This window comes from Pteronotus mesoamericanus, unplaced genomic scaffold (genome assembly GCF_021234165.1).
Source record: "Pteronotus mesoamericanus isolate MK-2021 breed Mesoamerican mustached bat unplaced genomic scaffold, CSHL_Meso_final contig_73, whole genome shotgun sequence".
Taxonomy (NCBI): domain Eukaryota; kingdom Metazoa; phylum Chordata; class Mammalia; order Chiroptera; family Mormoopidae; genus Pteronotus; species Pteronotus mesoamericanus.
The window spans coordinates 3,876,237-3,900,156 of record NW_026555245.1 but is presented as its reverse complement, the minus strand read 5'-3'; the positions used below and the strand labels follow the sequence as shown (position 1 = coordinate 3,900,156).

The 23,920-nt window shown below is 38.1% G+C and overlaps 1 protein-coding gene across 9 annotated transcripts in view; it reads left to right on the top strand.

Annotated features, from left to right (window-relative positions):
• Positions 1 to 23,920, top strand: part of NTRK2 (neurotrophic receptor tyrosine kinase 2) — a 330,058-nt gene that overhangs the window by 35,481 nt on the left and 270,657 nt on the right. For all 9 annotated transcript variants that reach the window (XM_054582954.1, XM_054582952.1, XM_054582953.1 and 6 more), the window contains exons 8-11: positions 1,233 to 1,387; positions 13,606 to 13,742; positions 14,242 to 14,374; positions 16,778 to 17,083. In XM_054582954.1, coding sequence (XP_054438929.1) covers positions 1,233 to 1,387; positions 13,606 to 13,742; positions 14,242 to 14,374; positions 16,778 to 17,083 — 731 coding nt within the window. The remainder of the gene's footprint in view (positions 1 to 1,232; positions 1,388 to 13,605; positions 13,743 to 14,241; positions 14,375 to 16,777; positions 17,084 to 23,920) is intronic.

Sequence of the window (23,920 nt, the reverse complement as noted above, 5' to 3'; positions counted from 1 at the left end):
AAATATCTTGGATTAGTGGGGCTTGAACATTGTGGATCTCTTCTACATATTCCATATCTGATAGCATCAAATCTTATTTTGGTTTTGGAGGGATACTTGGAGGCCATCAAGCGGACACAAATTAAATGAGTCTGCCATGACCACATTTCCCCCAAAGAAACTCCCATAAAAGTCTCCAGGGATCCCTGAGATTCTTAGAACCCAACCAGAAAACCACAGGAGTAAATGATGTTGCAAAGCCCAGGTCCTGTCCTCACAGAAATCTTAAGTATTGTGGTTAATCCCAGGCAGAGCCTATGTAGCGATTTTAAATGGCCTCATTTAAAGGCTCATTACCATAAATGGAATTCATCTTAAATGGGCCACTGGGTATTATAAATAAGCATTTAAAGATTTTTTTTCTTGCGGTTTTTATTTTCCTTTTGCCTACTTCCTCTTTCACCAGTTGCAGGCCACAAAAGTCCAGGCAGCATGGCTGAATGGTGGCTTTATCTCAGCAGACTCTCTCACAGTGGACTGAGAGGCTCAGTCTGGAGCTCACTTGCCCTTGCTCTCTAAACTTCTGAGCATGTGTGCACATGCACGCCAGAGGTCTTCGAGCTCCCTTCCAGATTCTTTCTCACGTTCACTCCAACGTTCTTTCGTCAATCAAACTGAACTGTGGTTGCAGAAAGCTGTGAGCGCCCCCTGATGAGCTCTCCTACTTCAGTCTTAGCATTTTATTTACAGCCTCATTTTAAATTCAAATGACATTGCTCTGTCCCCGACTGAAGTTTGAGCTTCTTAAATGATAACACTTCAATCTCTAGCCTGACCAGAAATAAGTATGCTAGTATTCCTGAAAACTTACTGTCGGCATCTTCACTTAGATCTTCTTAATAGCTGTATGATAACTGTGGTTAATTTGTTATGGCACCTTATTTTTCCCCCCCATTTTATGAGACACCCTCTTCTATCCTACATTATAGCTATTTCCATCCCTATCTTTCATCCCTATTATTCTGAAAGGTCTTCATTTTGCATCATTTAGCCTTTACAGTCGTGTTTGCATGTAGCAGAAGGTCGGTAAGTATTAAATTAATGCATAAGTACTATGATACTGTAAAGATGGGTATGGCTTTCAAAGATTGCTGGCTAGAAAGAATTTATAATTTTGTAGTGCTTCATGAACATGAATGTTGTTAAAAATAAAAAAGAGAAGCCTGACCAGGTTTTATTTTTGTTCCATGTAGGATCTTGGTGGGCAATCCATTCATGTGCTCCTGTGATATTATGTGGATCAAGACTTTTCAGGAGACTAAATCCAGTCCAGAAACTCAGGATCTGTACTGCCTAAATGAAAGCAGCAAGAATATCCCCCTGGCAAACCTGCAGATACCCAATTGTGGTAATTTACTTTTAAGTTAATGAGTTCTAGTTGCTATTAATTATTCTAATTGACTTGGTGTGGTAGAGAGTCTGGGAAGATTACTACTACCCAGATTTTATACAGTATCCTGTCGCTGTCTCCAGTCAGTTGAGCAACATTTGTGTACAGTGTGGAGAAATCAGCTGGGAACAACTTTGCTGAACATTTTTTGCAAATAGAATATTAATTTTGAATGTTGACTTTAAAGTACATGGAGAAAAAAGTACACACTTTAATCCTTTGTTTATTTGTCCATCCATGCATCCACACATCTATTGATGCAGCCATTTATCCATCCATGCACCCATCCATCCACCCACCCATCCATTTATCCACCCATCTTCCCATCCATTTATCCATGCGTGCATGCATGCATCCATCCAAAACATATCTGCTGAGAGTGTGGTACTCCACTGGCCACATATATACTTGGTTGGCACCCAGGCCATGGAGAGGAAAGTATCTCAAGGTGATAAAGTGTCCTGGCAGCACAAGAAAATGTAGTTCAATCCAGCACATTCCCTTCAACTTGTCTTGCTGCCAAATGTCTGTGTCTCTTGATGGAACTCCATAGATCTGCCCTTACACGTGCTTTTCCCCATGTCTGGGTTTACAGTCTGCTCCTTTACTCTTGTCCGCACTTCTCTCCTCAGCATTTGCACCTCCAGAATTTAAAAGGGCACCATATGATAAAAACACAGCTCTCTGTGAGGGCCAGTGTGTTTATAGGGAAGGGGAATCAAAGCGTGCCTGGTAGGATCTTACCACTAAGGGCTTCTGTGACATGCCTCTATAATACTCACATATTTATATTATTCCTCTGTTAAAATTTTAATCACTTAGTCATCCAAATAATCAGTTCACAATAGTACTTAATCTTCTGGTCTAGTGGCTGGTAACTCAGCAGAAAGCCATGTAGCACCTGGTTCTTGGCTGTGAGGAATCTTCATATTAACCATAAACACCCTATTCTTTGTTTTCAGAGGACCCCATTGCTTGGGGTCAGTTTTCATTTAAGAAAGATATAGCTGTTGCTTATTTTTAATGAGAATGTAATAAAAAGAAAGATTAAGTGTTTGTTTCTTAACCCTGTAGAGGCTTAAAAGATAGCTGTTACCCTTCCCACAGATTTTTCTGTCATAACCAGAGATCGTTGTCTTCATGATGGGGGAATCAGGCTGTGCTCCCTTGCCAGCTTCCCTCAGCTTTCTTTGCTAGCCAACACTGAAAAAAAAAACCCCACCTTTTAATATATATCTTTTCCTGATTGATAAGTAGGTAACTGTTCTCTGTTCTGTATAAATTTGCACCGCTGAGAGAAATTGCCTTGAGGGACAAGCAATCCAGTGTTGAGTCACCTGGCCTCTTGGCCAGCTCCCAAGTCCCTGTGGCTGTTGTGACCACACTGTTTCAGCAACCACTGAGAGCAAAAAAGAGAAAGCACCTGACTCCTGCTCCGATTTCACAAACTGCCTCTTAAGAGACGTCTGCTCTGCCCTTGCCTGAAACCAATTCTATTTTTCTAATTGTAATCTTTGGTCACGTTGTCTTGGCAGCATCCGGATAATGCACCTCACTGTATGTGTTGTTGATAGACCATTGTGATTGCAGTAGGGGACCGGTAGCAGTGATCTGGTCCTAATTTTTCCTGGTAAATTTGTCAATTTTCAATAATTTTTTATTTGTAGTCAATGCATTGTGTGTATGAGAGTGAGACGTTGACTCCCCTGTCAGAAGGCATGTGCTTGATTGATTGGTTAGGATTTGTAACATTCATGGTAGCATTCACAAATAATTTCAATGTCAACAAGGCTTTTCAAAAGGTAACATTATAAAAGGAGAATTGATAGACTCCTTTTTCTACCACTTTCATATTCTTCCTATTTTATTTTTTTTCAGGTGTTCTTTCCTTATTTATAATTGCACAAATCATATTGATACATTTTGTTATAAAAACAGCTTCCTATATTACACATAAAGCTTGTCTTTTATTTGTTTGTGACCATTGCAGGTCAGTAGTCATAGATCTATCATATTCTTTTTAATCATTGCATGGTATTCATGGCAGAATAAATCTTAATTACATTAAATCTCCCATATTGATAGACACTTAGCATATTTCTCATTTTTCATTGCTAGAAAAATGTTTCAATAAGCATATGTACAGATGCAAAAATTTTTATAGAGAACATAGTAGGAAGCAGATTTTTTGGTTTATATGGTTTGCACTTTAAAAATGGTTGTACCAATTTATAACCACTCCAGAAAATATATCTTGATATTAGCAAATGTATTTTTGCCTCTCTAAAGAATGATATGCAATTGCGTTTTAGTTTGCATTTTACTGTTTACTATTAATTATCTTCTATATTTACTGGACATTATGTTTAGTCTTTGGTGAATTACCTATTTATAACCTTTATATAGTGTTCCTTTTCTTTCTTTTTCTTCCACTGATAATATTCTTTGTTTCAGTTTTTCTTAATTCTTTGAAAGTTATAAATTATATTTGTTTTTGTAACTGTATAATGACAAAATACCACACATATTGAAACATTTTCTGTAAGTATCTAGAGCTAACGCTTCACAAGACAAGATGCTTTACTTCTCTTTATTTCCTCCTCCCACCTCTCATGTTGTTTTCATCTGGGATTTTATTTTTAGATTGTTACTTGATTTTTGGGCAGATTTACTAATTTGTGTGTGTGTGTGTGTATCACTAATTTTTGTATCTTACTACTTCATCTTGGAGTGGTTTTGCTTTTTGCTGTAGTGTATTCTCTATATTCTCTAGTATTTTTTTCAGGGAAATTTGAAAAACAAAATTGTCACGTTCTTGCCTGGTGGAAAATCAGCCTGTATTTTTTTCAGTCAGTGGTATTGGCTGAGTGTAAAATTCTAGACTCAAAATAACTTATTTGAATTTTGCAGATATTATGCCATATTTCCTTGTATTTCAGTGTTACTGATGAAAAGCTTGAGGCCAACCTGCTGCTTATTTCTTGATAGGTAACCTCTGCTTTTGTTCTAGAAGCTTCAAAAAGTTTCTCCTAATCCATATTATTCTTAAATTTTACCACAATGTAGCTAGGGGTGTGTGTGTGTGCTTAAAAATTTATTCTGGTTGATATGCAGCATACTCTTTCAGTTTGAGTGTTCCCGTCTTTAGTTCTGGAAGAATTTTCTAATTTATTTAGGTGAATATTTATGTTTCTGGCTCCTCCCTTCATACCTCTCACTCTTTCTGTAATACTTTCCATCTGCTTGTTCTTTTGTGCTGCATTATGGGAGAATTGGCTTCCTTACTACTTTGCCCTTCAGCTATTTTTGCAGCTACTGAATTTTTCTCTTCCAGCAATCAATTTTTAATTTCTGCAATCTCCAGTGATAGGTTATTGTGATTGAAATGCCTCTTCCACATTGGGGCTCACTACATCTCTAGGTTGTCACAGTGTCTAGTGTGACTGATTTTCTCCTGTCAAGTTCTCACTCTCATTGCTTCTACTTGGAGGTAGCTACAGCTGTTGTTGGATATGCATCCACGGTGGGAAGGTAGGGGTGGGACGTAGGAAGTTTATTCCTCCTGCTGTTAACCAATGACCCTGTAGCTTGGCCTAGGTGGGGCTCTACTCTGCCTTGCAGTTTGTCCCTTCAGCCTTGGGTGGGCCTAGAGCCTCTCCTATTTTGTCTAACATGTACCATGTATTCATTTGGAGCTGTGCTGTTTTTCTTTAATCCTATTTCCCTGCTTTTTCTTGTTCAGAGGTTCCTCATAGTTTCTTATCCACCAACAATATGCTTTCTTGCTTTTCAGCATAGTTCTGCATTTTAAACATTTTTGCATCATTTTTAGAGATTTGAGATGTGAGGGGGACACTTCAATATGGGGCTTAGTCATGTATTAATTTTCTTCACGATAGTTTCCCAACTTTCGTTCTTTAAAGAGAAGTTATCGAGCAGAAAATTACACTAGATTTTTTTTTTCAATTCTGTCTCTGAAATTCCACTTTGAAAAAAATCAGGTAATATGCTAATATCTTCAAGTTAGATCTTATTTAAAACACAGGTTCATGCTCAGTGGTTTTTCCTTTGAAGCTCACCTGTTGCAAACTTTTGAAACATATCTGTTGAATTTAATTAAGTCACAGTATGTTGAATTCACCTTATTTCCACTTTTTTTGATAAAACTTTTTCGCTAACCCTAAGAGGGACTAAGAAGAATATGGTCTTGTGTGTTTAATTGTTGTAAACCAGTTTGCCTCTAACTATGGCTACTGCATTTAGTTTGCAACTAGTAATATTTTAATTTCAATAAAAAGAGCTATTGAGATTTAATTCTTTAAAAATTTTCTTTAAAAGGTTTTCTTTAAAAATTTCCCCTTTATTAAAGAGTACACATTGCCAATTATAAAAATAGTCACTGGATGTAAAGCACAGCATATGGAAGATAGCCAATAACACTCCAATAACTGTGTATGGTGTCAGATGAATACTAGACTTATCAAGATAATTGCTTTATAAGGTATATATAAATGTCCAGTCACCATGTTGTCCACCTGAACTAATAAAATAGTGAATGCCAACTATGATTAAAAACAAATAAACAAAAAACTTCCTATTTTTGTATTTTTCTTGTAGGTATTATATGGTTGACAAATTGTCTACATTTTATATACAAACATGAATCCTCCACACTGCCTAATATGTGCCTTGAACATAATAAGGATTTGATTAATGTTTGCTGAATTGATCAATTGATAAATGCATGAACCATATTATGTTAATGATCAGATTGGATCAAATTTTTAATGTATGGTGTGGATATTTCAGTTTAGTAAAGAGAACTTAAACACATATTATTCTAGCCAAATTATACCATATTTTGTAGTTGTCTTTGAAATTTTTATCATTGCATTTTTTAAATTTTAATTCTGAAGTTGTATGTATTTTTTATTTTATTTTTCAATTACAGGTTACAGTCAACACTTTTTTGTATTAGTTTCAGGTGTACAGCACAGTGGATAGAGGTTCATATAAATTACAAATTATCATTGCATTTTGAAGGATCTTATTTTTTTTTCCTTTTGCCCTTAGTGATTAATGAGAGTGGCAGGTGGGGCTGGGAAGTTTGACTGCACCATTCCCGTGTTCCCATTAGCAGCACAGTCAAAGTGCCTCACAATATTTTTCTAACAGTCCCCTCCTGCTGTGAATTATGGTAAATTTATTCATGCTGCAAAACATGTTACGGTCTATTTCTCCAGAAAGTCCTTTTTAACCTTAGAAAACCTTTATTAACTGCAAGGCAACAAAATATGTTCATATAAAATGTCCACATTAATTAGAAAAGAAGGGATGCTATGAGCACTGGTTCTAAAGACAAAAACTGAATCATACAAGTGGTGATGAAGGGAAGTTATTTATTGCTCCAAATGAAAAAGCCCCTGCTACTTCTTTCGATGATGAAATTACTTATCACATAGCATATTCTAAATTTTTGTACTCAATTCCTGTACACTGGTGGATCATCAGTAGTTGGTTTGCAGAAAACCTTTCACTTTCATATTTTTATACTGTAATTACGATTCAAACCTCTGGGAGAGAGTTTCTTCAGGAAGTGTTAGTAGTGGATGAAATGCTTAGTTCTCACCAGATGGCAAATATATTTAAAAAATGCAATACTCCTCTGGGTCAGATCAAAACAATTTCTCAATGCATTTTACTAATAACTAGTTAGCATGTCCAACAGTGAACATAAGGTGTTAATTCAGTTGATGGTTGAAGGACTGTGCAGTTACTATATAAAACACCCTTAATGGTCTCATGGATTGAAATCAGTCCTGCCTCTGGTTCCCTTGTTATTTATACCGACAATATCAATTTTCCACATTTCCAACCTTAAAACTTTTAGTGTGGAGACTCCTTAAGCCATATCAACAAAATACTGTTTATGATGGGAAAGGTCAGCCCATGGGTGCTTGGGAGGAGAGGCCTTGTTCCTTCAGGTAAATTGATTTTAATGATTTATTTTTAAGAATTATTTTGGTTTCCACTATAGTTCGTAGTACACGTCTGTTTAGCATATGCCTACATACTCTTTTTCTTGTTTGTTTCAAACTACAAAAATAGACTGATAGTAGTCCTACTTCGTTAGCATTTATAGATGATTAAAAGAAAATGCTGTATTAATACTCTGTGGAAGTTAGATTGGTATAAAACATTTTCCTAGCCTCTTAGCTGGATTTTCTTTTTTTTTGAAAAACACATACAAAATCTAGTTTACTTTTATAGAGATCGGGTTTTATTTGTTAAAATAAGGAAAACCACACAATGGATTCTGGCTCCCTTTCTTCTTTTCTTTCTGTCTTTTTAGAATGGCAAATGAAGCTGGTTTTTTCTAACCTGTCAGCCACTGTTCACATTTTTGTGTTTAGAAGTCTTGCAGTTGCTGTCACTGTCATAACACAGCTCACACAAGCATGGAGGCACAGTTTCCTATCTGAGCTTGGACGGTCACTTTGCTAATTTTGTCATTTTTGCAACCAGATGTAAAGCAGCCTCTTCAGAATAGGTCAGGCTCATTCTGGCGTCATTACTGGGGGTGAAATATATGTGATTAGAGGCAAAGAAATTGGAAGATATTTCAAGAAGACAGAAAAAGAGAAGAGAGAAGACAGAAAGTAGACAAAAATCATAATTTACTTGAATATTTTTATACACAGAGAGTGATGACCCAAAACAAAATGAACAGAGCTCAGGATCACTAAAATGAGATTAGAAAAAAAACTCTATTCAGACTTATGGGTGGATATTGAAAAATAAAACCCAAACTTGTTCCATCTCATTTATTACAAAGCCTACTTAATAAACCAAAATGATTTGAGATAAGTTTGCTTCAATTGTTAGAAAGTGAGACCCTGCATTGGAATTAGTGAACAAAGGGATTAATCACTATGGTCAACTCTCAAGAAGTACACGCTAATGGAAGGGATCAGTGGCATGGAAGAGGCCAGTAAAGGATCAGCCAATCAATGTATTGGTTAAGGCCATGGACAGGCAGATGTGGGTCAGAGCCAACCCCCACTCATAGCTGTCTACTTGCGACGCTTCATAAGCTTTAATGTCTTCACTTGGAAATAGAGCTATTAATGACACTTGCTTTCTAGAGTTTCAAGGTTGACAAATAAGATTATATGGAAAATAGATGAGGCCCAGTACATAGAAAGGACTGACTCAATATTAGCTATTAATGTTGTTATTATCAATATGAATATTTAGCTTTAAGTATAATTTACACCTGATTTTAAATATGTGTATATGTTTTATTTGGTCAAATTATTTTGAATAAAAATAAAGCCACAGCAAGATACCACAGAGACATGCTATGTACTCAAATAAGCTTGGGGAATAAAAGGTCAATGGAAGTTTTTTGTGGTTTTTTTTTTTTTTTTTAAATTTTCACCCACACTTTTGGGGTTTCCCCCTGTCATGTAATGTAGCAAAGCTGAGTGAACAGTTGTCTCATCTGCTGTCTAAACCCTTGCCATTCCAAGTGTGGTCTATGGAGCAGAGAGTTGGTTAGAAACATGGATGCTTAGGCCCCAACCCAGACCTACTGCAAAAAAAAAGCAACATTATTAATAAGATCTGCTGCTGATTCATATGCACATTAAAGTTTGAAAAACTCCAGTCTAAAGAAAGCAGCCTTTTCACTAGATGGTTGATGATTTTCTGCTGAAGTCTACAGGCTGTTATGTCTTTCCTGAACACTGGTCGAGAGACATTGTCATAAAGGTGTCTGTCTGCCTGGGCAGCGGGCCATCTCTTATCTCCAGTGAAGTTTCTCAGATGCAAAGAAAGATGTCTCTGAAGCTTAAATCAGGATCCCATTACAGCAGTGCTAGAAGCAGTTGGAAGCATTGCTGAGCTTTGCTCTGTTCTTGTGTCTATTTCAAATCTTATTAGGCCAGGAAGTAGTGCCTGGCAAATGGTTTATTCTGCCTTGGCTATTCATGCTTCACAATTCATTTTTATTGTGCTAATTAAGCCTCAAGTGATATTTCAAGTACAGATTGTTTTTTCCACTATTAAGCCTTTGGCCAGCATATTAATGTAGAATTAACGTGAGTCAGATGCTTACTCATTTGTGGAAGACTTTACATTTAAAAGATGTAGACTTGGCCAATTTTGCACAGATTCCTTTGGAAATTGCTATGACAAGGTGATACAGTTTCTCTGTAAATAAAAGGGACTCACTCTTCCCTCACAAATAGAAATGTAATTATCTTTTAAATGAACCAAATCCCTAGATCATGGGTATGTATTGGTGTTTATGGTCTGTGCTAAAATGGATATATGCGCTTTGAGGAGGTAGTATAGTGTAATTGTGAAGACCCTGAGTATGGGGTTCAGTTCCCAGGATAAAGGTTTGGGCAACTTTAGAAGATAGATTTGACTTTCCCAAAATTCATAGACTTCATTAATTAAGTGAGGCCAAAATACTTAACTTTAAGGTTGGTTATAAGGATTAAATAAAACAAAAACTTCAAGTATTAAAGAAGAATATCTTGTCTAGTGAATGCCCAATAAATCCTATTATTGTTACTGTGATTAAATAAACATTTTTAGAATTGTTAGTTATATAAGCTTAGGCCTAAAGAAAATTCTATTAGATATTATAGGGGAAATTAAGATTATGGCATTGGATTCTCTGCTAAGAGCCTCTTTGTTTTCACCCTTTTCTGCTGAGAATTTCTAAATTAAGAGATACATTTATAAAAGGTAGGAAATTTACCCCGTAGGTTTGTACTTGAGGTACCAAGAGGGGCGTCTCCAAGCTCCATTCGTTGTTCCTGGCTGTGAAGGCCTCAGCTCATCCCTTCAGAATAAGCACCATGGCAGGCCCTCACGCCACAGTCCTGCAGCATCAGCAGATAAATCTATAAGTACAAAGAAGATGACAGAGGAGTCAACAAATTATACAAATTAATTGCAAACTGGAGAATGGATGGATGAGTAGTAACTAGCTTAAAGGCTGAGAATGCTGGTTACCAAGTTGGCAGTGGAGAAAGGCAAGGGGATCTTTGGTTTATGTTGCAGAACTACTTACTACAAGGCTCACCAAGTGACTGTACAGGTAAAGCGAAACACAGGACATTGGTTGAAAGTCTTAAGAAGAAGCTAATCCCATTTTTGTTCCACACATCCCAGGTGACGGCACCCCTCCCTCCTCAGCAGGGTTATCTTCTAGAGAGCGTAAAACAAAGGTCTTGAGGATCTCCAGATAGAGTTGAGGCTGCGAGAACCATAAGAAAATAATGGATTTACATACTGAATATTGGTATTTCCAGCATTCTGCTCCCAAGCGGAGCACTGAAAGAACATTATATGAATGATTTGACCAGTCCTTTCCCCAAAATGATTTAATAATACTGACATCAGGGAGTACTCAGTAAGGAGGCTAATAATATTTTCCGCCAATGAAGCCAACAGTGAATAAATATGCAATGCTTGTGATACTTCATTCTTATGGATGTGTAAATGGCCAAAGACCACCAACTGTTTGAGAAAAATCTTATAATATAAAAGACAAACACAAAACAATCAAACAGAGAAAGAAAAAAAAAGCTACAAGAAACAAGGTTGATATGGAGATAAGAAATTTAATAAGAAATTATCATTAATATCCCATAGAAATCAGAAGGGACATTGCACCTGTAAAAACAGACCATTCAGGGTCAAAAGATGAGCCTTGGAAACTAAATGTGTGACAGAGTAATGAAAACCTTAAAAGCAGGTTTGACAAATAAATCTGAGGAAGTCTCCCTATAAGTAGAACAAATAGACACAACAATGGAACATAGGAAATAAAGGATGAAAAAATTCAATGGGGTATCTAGAAGGTTCAACATCAAAATAATAGGAGATTTAAAAGGTGAGAAAACATTGCACCATAGTTGAGTTGGCATGATTTTTTTCTTTCTTAGTGGTAAATGTCACAGTGTTGTAGCCTATAATTAGTGCTTTCTTGAATTTGATAAAACATAATTATTACATATGATAATTCAGCTGTTTGTAAGGTTTATATTTTTATAATAAACTTTACATCCAGACAACCTAACTTCACAGCATATGTAAGAGTATGAAGACTGAAAATGAAGACTGAGAATGTATACTATGCGGGGAGAGCTGGCCTTCTGTGTGAAAGTGAGCCTTATCTTCCGCAGTGAGAAGTCAGTAGATAATGTTAACACAGAAAAAAATCAAGAAGTAGCAATGTAAGCATGATGTTTAGTGATGTAGGGATCAATGTCCAGAAAAGAACTAAGAGATGAAATGAGTGAGTGCCTCTGGGCGAAAATAGTGCCACATGGATGAAGTGAGACTACTGTTATCACAAAGTAGATTCAATATTTCAAAAAAGTCTTATAGAATTACAGTCTCTTCAAATTCTGTGACTATATATTTTGAGATTATATATATATATATATATATATAGTTTTTAAAAAGTGACCTAGATTATACCACTGAGTTTAAGAATTTTCACTAAGTAAGCCCTTATATCTTGCCTTGACAACGTCTTAATAAATTGGAAAGCTTAATTGTCATGCAAGTTGTCACCAAATATTGGAACTAGAAGAACCCAGAGCTAGATATTCTAAATGAACAGCTTAATTTTATAGAAATTAAAAGAAAACATGGGGACAGAGGAAATGACTCACTGAAGACTACATGGTGTGAGTCAAATTTAGGGTCTCGGGCTCCTTCCTGACTCCTGATCTAGTAGTCCTCATTCCTGCTAACTGCACTGTCTCTTGATCACTCATATTTGCTTCATTGTCCTGTATAACTCAGAGTGTTAGGGGCCTTTTTGAAATGCCATGAAAGACATAATATTGCTCTCTGTTGGGAAGTCCTCTGACAATGGTGGGAATACCATGAGACATGCTGTGTAAATCTTGTTTCATTCTGGTTTTAGTAATAAAGAATAATGGCTTTGTCATGAAGGAGAGCATCATAAAGAAAGGGTCTATACATAGTATTGTGAAGCTGATGGGTCACAGAATGCTAGGTGGGTGGGTTAATTGCAATTTAATGGCTGTTGAAGATGAATTGCCTTTTCTGATCTCCAGGTTACTCCCCAGTTAATCATGTGTCATAGTTCCATGGGACACAGCTGCTGGGGTGAATGTAGTGCCAAGCAGAGCTTCTGATACCAAGCAAGGGACTAACTAGCTTGACTGGCAGGACCTGACATATCGTCACACTCTCTGAGACCTATCTTCATGTGAAAAATACTATGATTCCTATATGGTTAAAAGCAGTGTAAACACCCAGTAGATGTGATAGTTTAGTGAAGTGATAGCAACATCAAAAGGAAAACTGGTTTTTGAAATATAAAAGTATTAAATTGATGCTCTTGAAAGACTGAAAAATGTTTATAAGTTTAATAACATTTCAGTATTAAATGTTTAATACTGAAAATTTTATTGGATAATAAATACTTTCTCAGGATTTTTCCACAAAAGAACTTTTCATTGGAAAAGGATCCATCTAACTTTTTTCATCATATCATAAACAAGATGATCAATTTTACCCATAATATTTAACTTTGACTTATATAGCTTGGAAATATAATGCTGTCATGGTTCAAGCTTCATGTCTTTGAAAAATGCTTTGATGCTACACTTTCTTTCCATAGTCTGACTCTCTCAAAAACCAGATCGGGTAGTGAGTTAGGTTTGTGAGTTACTTAATGCAAAAAAAAAACATGGATTCATGCAAAAAAGGTAGATGCATCGCACTGTTTTGTTCATGACTATTAAAAAAAAGTGAAAGGAAGGAGGTGGGGAGCTAAGATGGTCCACAGACATGATACCTGTTTTGGTAACTGTCGAACAGAAAAAGGAGTAGATGACATAGTTCTACAAACTAGTGTCTTAAAATAAAAAGTTATTCTGCAATAGTATTTTCAAGATATGTGTACAATTTGTTTAATAATCTTATTATTGCACATTTTTGGCTCACATTAAATCTGTAAAGCTTGTCAACCTGGCACTTTTTTCAGATCAACATAAACCAGTCTCAGAAAGTAGATAATCATTAATTTTAAAGCATAAAGAGTTTTCAACTTTTTGCTATAATTTTGATAATGCACTTATTTGTGTGTGTCTCCATTTACTTTTCATGTTGCACAGGTTTGCCTTCAGCAAATTTGGCTGCACCTAACCTCACTGTGGAGGAAGGAAAGTCTATCACGTTATCTTGTACTGTTGCGGGCGATCCAGTTCCGAATTTGTACTGGGATGTCGGTAATCTGGTTTCCAAACATATGGTAAGGCTTGTCTTTGGCTCTGCGTTCATAGACAGATGAGAGAGTGTCTCAGAACTTGAGGTTGTATTAACCTAGTGATAACCATTTAATATTTTATAGAGCCACATACAAGGAATTTTTGGTGTATCTTTATGTTTATTCTTAATTAACAAAGACTATTGCAGGTTTGCATTTTAGTTACATAAACCCAGTAATCTGGAGAGACTCTATGTCTCTAGTGAGCTTTTAGTATCATCGTGAGCAAGGTGAGTGAATCTCCTTTTCCCTTGGAGGAAGGTAGGTAGGCGTTCAAGGATTAAATTAATTTCACATATTAAACAATTGAAATCTAGAGAAATAGAACAACTTCTGATTTACTCCTTTGCCTGTGCTTGATTAGGCTGGAAGCCTTTTCTAATGTTACTAATTATTTTCTCTAGTCAGGGGAAGAAACCCCAAATCTTGTCACTTTGGGATCACTCCTAACAAAGATTATCTTTGTCTGTTAATTCATTTGTAGAATGAAACAAGCCACACACAGGGCTCCTTAAGGATAACTAACATTTCATCTGATGACAGTGGAAAGCAAATCTCTTGTGTGGCAGAAAATCTTGTAGGAGAAGATCAAGATTCTGTGAACCTCACTGTGCATTGTACGTAATCAGACCAGCATGTGTTTTTAATAGCAAATGATCATGGACACACCTACATTTGTTGTTGGGGCACTCTGGGTGCTGCTTAAGTGTGTTAAAAAAAAAAAGTGTATGCAGTGTTCTGTGCATACTTAATTAAGAAATGTTATCAGCCTCTTCCACTTGTTCTATTTCTGCTAATCTCTCTTTCTCATGCGTTGTCTTTCACTTAAGCTTCTTTTTCAATCTTAAGCTTGTCCTCTGTGCCTTCCCCTGTCTTTATTTGATAGAACATATTTGAGCTGGTTATCCTTCTCTTCCTCATAAGTTTTAGTTTAAATTCTGATAAACCAGTTTCTAATTTTTTTTTTCTGTATAAAAGCAATATTAACTTTTAAAGTTTTGATACCTAAAGAATGGGGCTGGCTGTTCATAAACACCTACTTTTGCTGTTGATACAATAAAACCTCATTAGTTTGACATCAAGTTTCCATGGAAAGGTTGGAGGAGTCCTACTTAAATTATTGAAAATTATTATCAACTGCAAACATCTTTTATTATTATAACTGCTTTAAATTTCTGTATACATTGAAACTAAAATAGAGGATATTAATGCTTCTTAGGCATATGTGCATTATTTTTCAGTATTATAAATAACATGACACATATCTTAACATTCCAGGTTGTAATGGAACTCCAGGTTGTAGTGTTCAGTGTGAATTCAGTAAAAATCACATATACTGTTCACATCATTGCAAATCCTGTGTTGGCATGGTATAAATTAATGAGGTTTTACTCTGTTTGAATTAGGATTTGGATGAGAAAAACACGAGTGTGCCTGTGTGTATGCACGAATACACACTGCACACATGTAGACCCTGGTTAACACTCAGTTGTAGCAGGCCTTCATTATGTGATTGTTGGAGTGAATGACTGGTATCACCAACCACGATCTTTTGTCAATGGCAGTACTACCACTATGCCCAGTAGGTACTGGACTCATAATTTCTCATCATTTTGACCTTCCTGGAAGCCTGAAGTTAGTGTTATTCCTAAACATATGCAACCAGCTTCCGACTTTATGTCCTTAAATCAACACCTCACCAAAATCTATTTGAGTACGGTGGAATGAATAAGTGTGTCCTGGGCACTGGGGCCTGGGCTGGTGGGAGGAAGGTAAGTGCGGTTCCTGCCCCACGGTGGTCCTTGTTTTTGTAACACAGACTTACAAATAAAGACATGCAAATTCAAAATTTTCTCAGTTTATGTTGATATTTATGTGGGAGCCATGGTCTGAAGAATTAACCTTTCCTATCAAAGCTTAGATAAGGAGTAGAAGGAATAAGTGATAGAGGGTATTAACAACAGAGACAGCCTTTGCAGTGGCCCCACCCAGAGCGGACTAGTTATCAGGCTATGAGAGGAGCATCACACAACCAGGAAGCAGTGCATGCGGGGTAGGGCTTCTGGATTAGACATCAGGAGACCTGGATTCTTATTTCAGATCTGCCGCCCTCAGTGATCTTGACCAAGTTACTTAACCTCACTGGATTTAAGCTTCTTTATCTGAAAAATGATGCCATTAGGTCTCAAAGGTGTGTTCTAGTCCTTGGTTGTATAATTATCAAAGTCAGACCACATTAAAATAAACAAATATAAGGAGTTTTTAATATCTGCACTTAGGATAATGACTCTGTTTCAAGATGCTATTGATAACATTTGTTTTCCAAAGCATAAAATGCTTTATATTTAATGTTCAAATAATCTGTCCAGGTTTAGATAGGATTTCAAGCATTAAAAGGATCAAAACATTGACATCTGAAATCCTAGCCAAAAAACCCACTGTATTATAATGAAATGTGATGCTTTTAAAGAGCATTTACTATTGATAATCAGTGAAATCAATTAGCATCGGTAGGCACATTTACTGCATTGATCAGTTTGAACTGTTTTGCATAATTTATGTGAGACTTGGGCTGCAGGCAAGATTTCCAAAGATCTTAGTCATTATTTGTATTATTTAGTGAAGTACTCTAAAAATAGTGGCCCTCAATGTTTTGATGATCAATCTATATAATATCAAGGCATATAAACCAAAGTCAACTTCAATTGAACCCTTTCCTCTGTCAGAATTCTCTGGGATCTGTTTGGAGCTGGTTCCCACACTGATTAGATGTGAAAAATAACTGTGATGCACAGGTCTTTGGCAGAGCAAGGAAGGAAATCTCTCTGAAGCCCTCTGTAGGGAATTATATCAGCCTTGATGATGATACAAAATATTGATGGATTCCAGGGTTGCAGGTCATGTGTGTTTTCTTAAACCAAACAATGGTTGAATAAAACCCCCTATTGATGACAGAAATCTGGAGATGGGGAAATGTTTTGAGCTTTCTGATGCTATTAACTCTCTCTTTTTCAATTTAGTTGCTCCAACTATCACATTTCTCGAATCTCCAACCTCAGACCACCACTGGTGCATTCCATTCACTGTGAAAGGCAACCCCAAACCAGCGCTTCAGTGGTTCTATAACGGGGCAATACTGAATGAGTCCAAATACATCTGTACTAAAATCCATGTTACAAATCACACGGAGTACCATGGCTGCCTCCAGCTGGATAATCCCACTCACATGAACAATGGGGACTACAAGCTAGTAGCCAAGAACGAGTATGGGAAAGATGAGAAGCAGATTTCTGCTCACTTCATGGGCTGGCCTGGAATTGATGGTGGTGAGTACCTGATGCTTTTGCATCTGGAGAGAGGATAGGGTCTACCACTCAAATATGGACAAAATCATAAGTACAACAACCCCCCCCACCCCACCAAAACCCAGTGGCTTACAACATCATTATTTAATCTCATCGTTTTGACCTACCTGGTCTTGCTAATGGGTCTGTAGGTCAGCAGGAACAGTTTTGTCCCATGTATTCTTATTCAGAATGTAGGGCGAAGAAGCAGCAGCAGCAGCTACAGAGGAAGTCTGCTCTCTATGGCGAGTATAGAGTACAAGAACACAGCTAGAAATATACAAGCCATCTTAAAGACCTAGGTTCGGGAATACATGTGGTCTCTTCATTCTATATGCCCTTGGTCAAAGCAAGTCACAGGGCCAACACCAAATCCAGGGGCAGGGACTTAGTTCTCCCAAGGAGGAGATGAGAGGGATGAATACTTCTGAGCAATGATCTGATGACGTCCACATATTATTTTTATCCCAAGTGTTTAATGAGATTTTCTAGCCAATGGCAAGGCCCAGGCAAAACTGTGAGCAGGAAAACCATGTGTGGTTGGCTCCTGAACTATTTAAGATCTATTTTTTAGCCCCTTATCCATTTGGAACTCAAAATCCTACTTAGCTCATCCTTGGATGAGAAAGCAGTTCCCTGGCATGTTTTTCTTACCTGGACTGACTGAATGAAGGCATCCTTTTTATCAGATCCCGAATTGTTTTCTAGGTAATAGTTTCCATCTGACCAATGGGGTGGGAAAAAGAAGGTTCTGGCATCAAAAATCTGTTCTGTGGCCAGCAGCAAGATTTTAGTGTGAGTCCAAGTAACAGCAGGCATAGCTGTCATGCATTTACCTGCTTCAAGTCCTCTTGTTCAATGGAGTATTCTTACTTGCTTGGTCTTGTTGCCCCAAGACCTGTTGTACTGTGAAGGCCGAGGCTTGTGTTTGGATATCGGGACCTGTACGTGAATTGAATTTCTCATTATAATTCTGAGTTAACCAAAGCCACACAAAGATGGCTTGGCAGAGAGAGGGAGAGTAGTCTTGGAGGCCTGTGAGGCAAGGGCTGCTTAGGAAGCATGAACTCCTGTGTCTCACAGGGCCGCTCCGTGGACAAAGGTGATGTAGGCAATTCTTACTACGTAACGTGTTCCCGTTATCCTGGTACTTATTAAACAGCTATGCAAATGCATGCGTTTCCTTAGAGTGTTCAAAATGTGATTTGAATTCCATATGTTTGATTATCAAATAGCCTTTCAGGAGTATAGAAAACGAGCTGTGTTTGGATGCCTTACCCAGACGGCCCAGGCAGCTGTCTTTTCCATTAATTCTTCCTCTTAATTGAGTTTAGCTGCTTGGCTACATTTGCTGTAGTATAGCTCTAGGTTATAGTGTTTTTTTCCAGCATGTTTTAGGGGATTCCGCTTTATAGTTAAACTCAGAGACTCTGCTTTAGGACAACTGTTTTTTGTTTGTTTTTAAGGAAGCTTATTATTTGTGAATGATTTTAGATTTACAGAAAAGTTGCAAAGGCAAAAGAGAGTTCTCAGCTACCCTGTACCCAGATTTTACTGTTGTTGATATCTTGTATTACTGCAGTACATTGGTCAAAACTCAGAAACTGACATCAGTACATTACTATTAACCAAACTTCAAATTTTATTTCAATTTTGCCAACTGCCTTTTGAAACCGTTGGAGGTGAACTTGATGCAGGGGGAAGGTCGGGTATTTAAAAGTTTCAGAAATGGTCTATGTGCTTTGATATATGCACAGTTCGGTTCATGTAAAGTCAGCAGCTTCTATTTTAGGGAGGATTTTGATGTATTTTTGTTTTGAACATTTCTGTATGGGGCCAATGTTTGGTAGAGCTTAACTCATCTTATCCCTGTGGCCTCATTTTTATCAATTATTTCTGTTAGTTTGAACTTAGCTAGTGATAGGAAAGAATTGTTTTCTGGTGTAAGAATAACTTGGAATCTCTCAAATATTCTCTTTAAAAGAAATAATCATTTATCAAAAATAAAAATTAAGCTCAACTTTATAATGATGTACTCTGCCCTTCTTTCCTCTCCTCTTGTTCATTTGTTAGTTTTTATCAAGTTTTTAAACTATAAATATCTGCTTTTAGAAAAGACTGATTTTGTTTTTTGTCTTTAAGTATTTACTTAAGGACCAGCTATCAGGGAGCAATAAATGAAAGTGGAAATGAAAGAGACTTGGCCCAGAGTGATAGTAGATATAAATGGCCCTTGTGGGCCATAAACCAGTGTGACCAATTAGAGGTTGACCTCACTTGGCTTGTGTGATAGAATCTTTGTGGGTATTTACAAGATTTGTAGCCATGGCATACAGATAATGGCCTTTCTTAGAACTGATTCCTTTCCTCTCTTCCCTTTTAAAACTAAAGTAAAATAAACAAATAGCAAATATATGTATGTAATTTCCCTGCTGGTCTAAAGATACATTCCAAGTTCAGGACAACAGATTAAGTTTGTATTTATATTTGTTCTGTATTTTTGCAGTCATCATATAGTAATTGATGAAGAAGTTTAGCTTTTCAAATATTTCTGATAAAAAGTTTCAGCTGTATTTTCTCAGTTGTTTTGATGAGATCCCTTTTTTTTTTCTTTAACATTGTGAGTTTCCTGGCTCACGAGGCAGCCGGCAGCCTGGTATCACCGGGAAGTATGTTTGCATTTCCATACAAAGCCCTAGGAATTAAAATGGCAGCGCTGCTGTCCTTGGCATGTGTGTTCCTTGTTCAGCTCGGAACTGAGATTTCCATGGGAAGGTCACCTTGCTTAGGAATTTATTCTCTATTTGGAGATTGAGAATGAACCGAGTTGAAAGAAATTAAAACAGAAACAAAAACAAAACCAAAAAGTCCCTAGAACAGAAATGGGTGAGCATGGAAGAGGACAGATTGATTGAACATAGCTGCAGTCCCAACTGCCTTCACTTTCGCGTGGCATGGAAATAGCGGAGGTGGTGGCAGGCGTTCCGCAGTTCACTGGGAGAAAGGAGGAGGCACAGAGACCTCTAGCCAGCATCAGCCAGGCCACGAGGGTACCATCCACACGGTGAGGGGCAGGCAGTGGAGATTCCCAGAGAATGTCTTTCCAGAGTGCCGGGACCTTGCAGACTGCAGCACCCCATCCAGCTAGGGTGCTCATGGAGAAGGACAGGTGTTATCAGATCTTTAGATGTCAGCAGGACCCCAGCTACCAAGCCAAAGCCTTCCCATCTGTTAATCCCTGGCAACTTGGCTAGTAACTGAGAAAGGGAGGAAAGGCTTTTCTAAACTTCAAACACTAAATTGATCATTTCAGTCCCACATAAGACTGAACTCATTAGCTCTGTTCAGTTTTGGGTTATGGTCAAAGCATAAAACATAACCTTTGGCTTCAAAATGAAATTTAGAAAATAATAGTGTTTATCTTTCTAACATACTGATGGGCACAGCTTGTGACAATGAAACTCATTTCACTTTAGTTTTGTTTTTTGTTGTTCTTTTAAAATTTATTCACTAAGAGAAATCTCTTCTGATGACTGGAACAATGGCACATGACCCCTTGTTGCACATTGAAATCAAATGGGAATAATATTTTATTTTATTTTATTTCATTTTTGATACACATTCCTGGGGCCCACCTCCCGCAATTCCGATTAAGCGGCTCTCGGACAAGGCTTGGACTTCAGCATTTTGTATTTTTAAGATCCCCAGTGACTCCAAAGGTCAACGAAGGGTGAGAGTTGCTGGTCTGAATTAGAGCTCAGACCTGAGTAAGATTTTCCCACTCATTGTTGAGTAACAGACAATCCTTTGGCCATTTTAGGTTGCAGACAAAATCTCAGTTGAGAAATAGCATGTCCTGTTTCAGTTAGAAATCAAAACTCTAGACTAAGATTTAAGGGCCAGTCTCCTGTCTTCCTCCAGTCCAGGTGGGCTGCCTGGGCTGGGAGCTGGCGCTTGCTAGTGAGGTTTCAGCCCCTGTGCTGCCCAGGGGGAATGGAAGTGTGCTTGCTGGTGGCTTTGTGTCTTGGGACCTGCGTATGTTTAGAACTGTTTCATGGACCTTTTTCCTAGATCCCTTTACAGGTTCTTTGGAGGTTCTGCTCTCTGCAGTCCCCTCTTCTGTAGTTCCCACAACAGAAGCAAACACATCTTTATTCCAGCTGGTGGAAGCAACTCCTTCCTCAGCCCCTGGAACGCAGCTTTGTGCTATTGGGGTCCCTCTGCTCCTCCAGGGGGTCCTGTTATCAGGACCTAAGACTCCCCACACTGACTTTCTCCCACGCTGCCTCCCTCTGTTCTTCAAGGAGCCCTCATGATCCCTTGTCTTGATACCTCTGGGTATACAAGTCTAACCTAAATGTCACCTGCATTTTACCACTGCTTTAGCCTTTTCTGGCAGGTGTCAGGCACTTGTCCTCTGAGTCTTCTGTCTGCAGGAAACAAGTTTCGATTTCTCAGAAAGGTGCCGTGGAAACCCCATGGTGGGGTGGTGGCAAGGCCAATATTTCTCCCCAAAGAAAATCCTTTCTAAGTCCTTCCTCGTTCTCTCTGCTTGGGGCCTTTTAAAGTCCAGTGTGCACATGGATCCTGCTCTCAGCCATTTCTTTTGTGAATTCTGCAGGGTGATTCTCTCGCCAGTAGGCACTGAGAGAATGATATGAAGGAACCCATTCCTCCCCTCCTTTGTGTTTATACTCTGTGGCCACCAGGGTGAAACTTTCTGCCCAGAACTGTTTCTCTCTCAGCTCTGGCCTTGCCCTCCCCCATCCAGGTGGGTGGGCTTGCCCAGGGAGGAGGGCTTCAGGACTCTGCCACTCGACTATGTGAATTTTCTAGACTTGAAGCCCTAAGGTGAAAACTAAGTCAAAATTTGGTTCCTAGAGAGGGTAGGGAAATTTAAGCCCTCTCTGGTGTCTAAGCGCTTTCCCTCTCTCCTACCATTTGGAATGAGGTCACTGGGAACAGAAAACATCTGCCACCCATACCCCTAATATTGTGTGCAACCTCTATCAGAGACTACCCACTTCCTTCAGTATTTGGGTATCTAACTATTTTTAGGCTTGCTTTATGTTTCAGTGTAAATTTCCATCCTTAGTGCCCGTTGGGGCCTTTTGCCTTTGGTCAGACTTCTTATGGCATTACAAACCAGAGTTTTATCGAGCATACAGATCTCCTAGGGTTCCTGTTAAAATGAAGATTCTGATTCTGTTGGTCAGGAGAAAGGCCTAAGATTGTGCATTTTAAATCAGCTCCCGAACGATGCTGATGCCACAGGTCCTGGACCACACTCCAAGCAGCAAGGGTAGTTCTGCCCGGTAGAACCTGGAGAATCCCCTGGAAGAACTGTCAGGCATCCACACTGACTCCTCTAGGATATCAATAGTAATAATGATAAAAATATAGAACAATTGGTGCACTAAAATGTATTCTAATTAGGTGTGGCAAATGTAAGATGACTTCAATGCATGGCTTAAGGAGGCTTGGGAGAGTGCATAAAAAGAAGAGAGCAAAGCAGAGCACTCATAAAAAGTGTGGGGCTATCTGAGAATTCTCCAAAGATTCTACTGGATCCTATTTAGCTTACAGGCCAAAAATAAGCTTTGTGTGAGATGAAATTGATCCACTATGTGGCTGTCATTGGAATTCAATCCTACATATAGAAAAATCCTCCTTAGGAACATGAAAATGTGTGTAAAGCTGTGTGGAGAATAGGAGTGGTGAGGGTGTCTTTTTAAGTAGAATTTTAATCAGAAATTAATGTCATGTTGATTGTGAATGTGATGAGGAAGAACCCTGGAGCCTTTACTAGTATCTTCTAATAAGGTAGCACACGTTTCAAGAATTTTCAAGGTCAGATAGTTCTATGAATGTGAACACGTAGATTGTTTAAGAGTAGATTTTCCTTTGGAAATCATTACCCAAGTGACTAATTGTTTAGGCTTGAAACAAAGCTAGCCAGAGCACTAGATGATAAAATACCCTAGGTTTAAACCTTCCCATTCTTTAGGCAGTACATAGAGTGTCTCTATGGCCCACTCATTCAGGAAGACTGTCACAGCTCAAGAATGCTCATTCACACAAGCAGTGGGAGTTAGTGACTTATGCTTCCTAATTCGGGAGCAGTTGTCTCCTATGCAAAATTCGCGTCAGGAACAAACTATAAATACTAGAAGAGTTTTCCCCACAGCTTCTTATTCGTGCTGTTTTATGAAAAGATTCATGACGTCTGGATGAACTAGAGCACTTAGAATTGCCCTCGAACTGGCAGATTTAGATTTGGTGTATTTAGGCCAAAGAATGTAGAGAAAGGGAATTCCTCCAAATGAGTAACATTAAGAAAATAGAATCCCCCCTTCTACTTGCCCCTCAGGCCATTTGTCAGTACCCAGTTCTTGTCCTGGGAGTGAGAGGGAAGTTCCACCTGCTTTTCTGACTTAAATAACCATGAAGTCTGGTTTGGCTATAGGCTCATACTAATCATGATAATTAAGATTTATACTTAAATAGCTCTTTATGTCTCAAGAGTACTAATGTTAATTAATTAGGCTTCCCGAAACTCCGGAGGAGTTGCCAGGGCCAGTGCTATTATCCTCTCCTGTCGTATGGAAAACTCCTTTGTACAGAAAATGTGAAGAGACTCCCTGTGCTGCATACATTAATGTTTTAGCCAGAAATGAAACCCAGGCGTCTGAACCCCTAATGTGTTCAGGCCCCAAGTTCAGCCCGCCATTCAGAAAAGGAAGAGGAGCGAGATCTAAAATCAAAAGGCAGATCTCCATGAGTTAGAAAACACTGTTGACAAAGGACAGTTTATTTGAA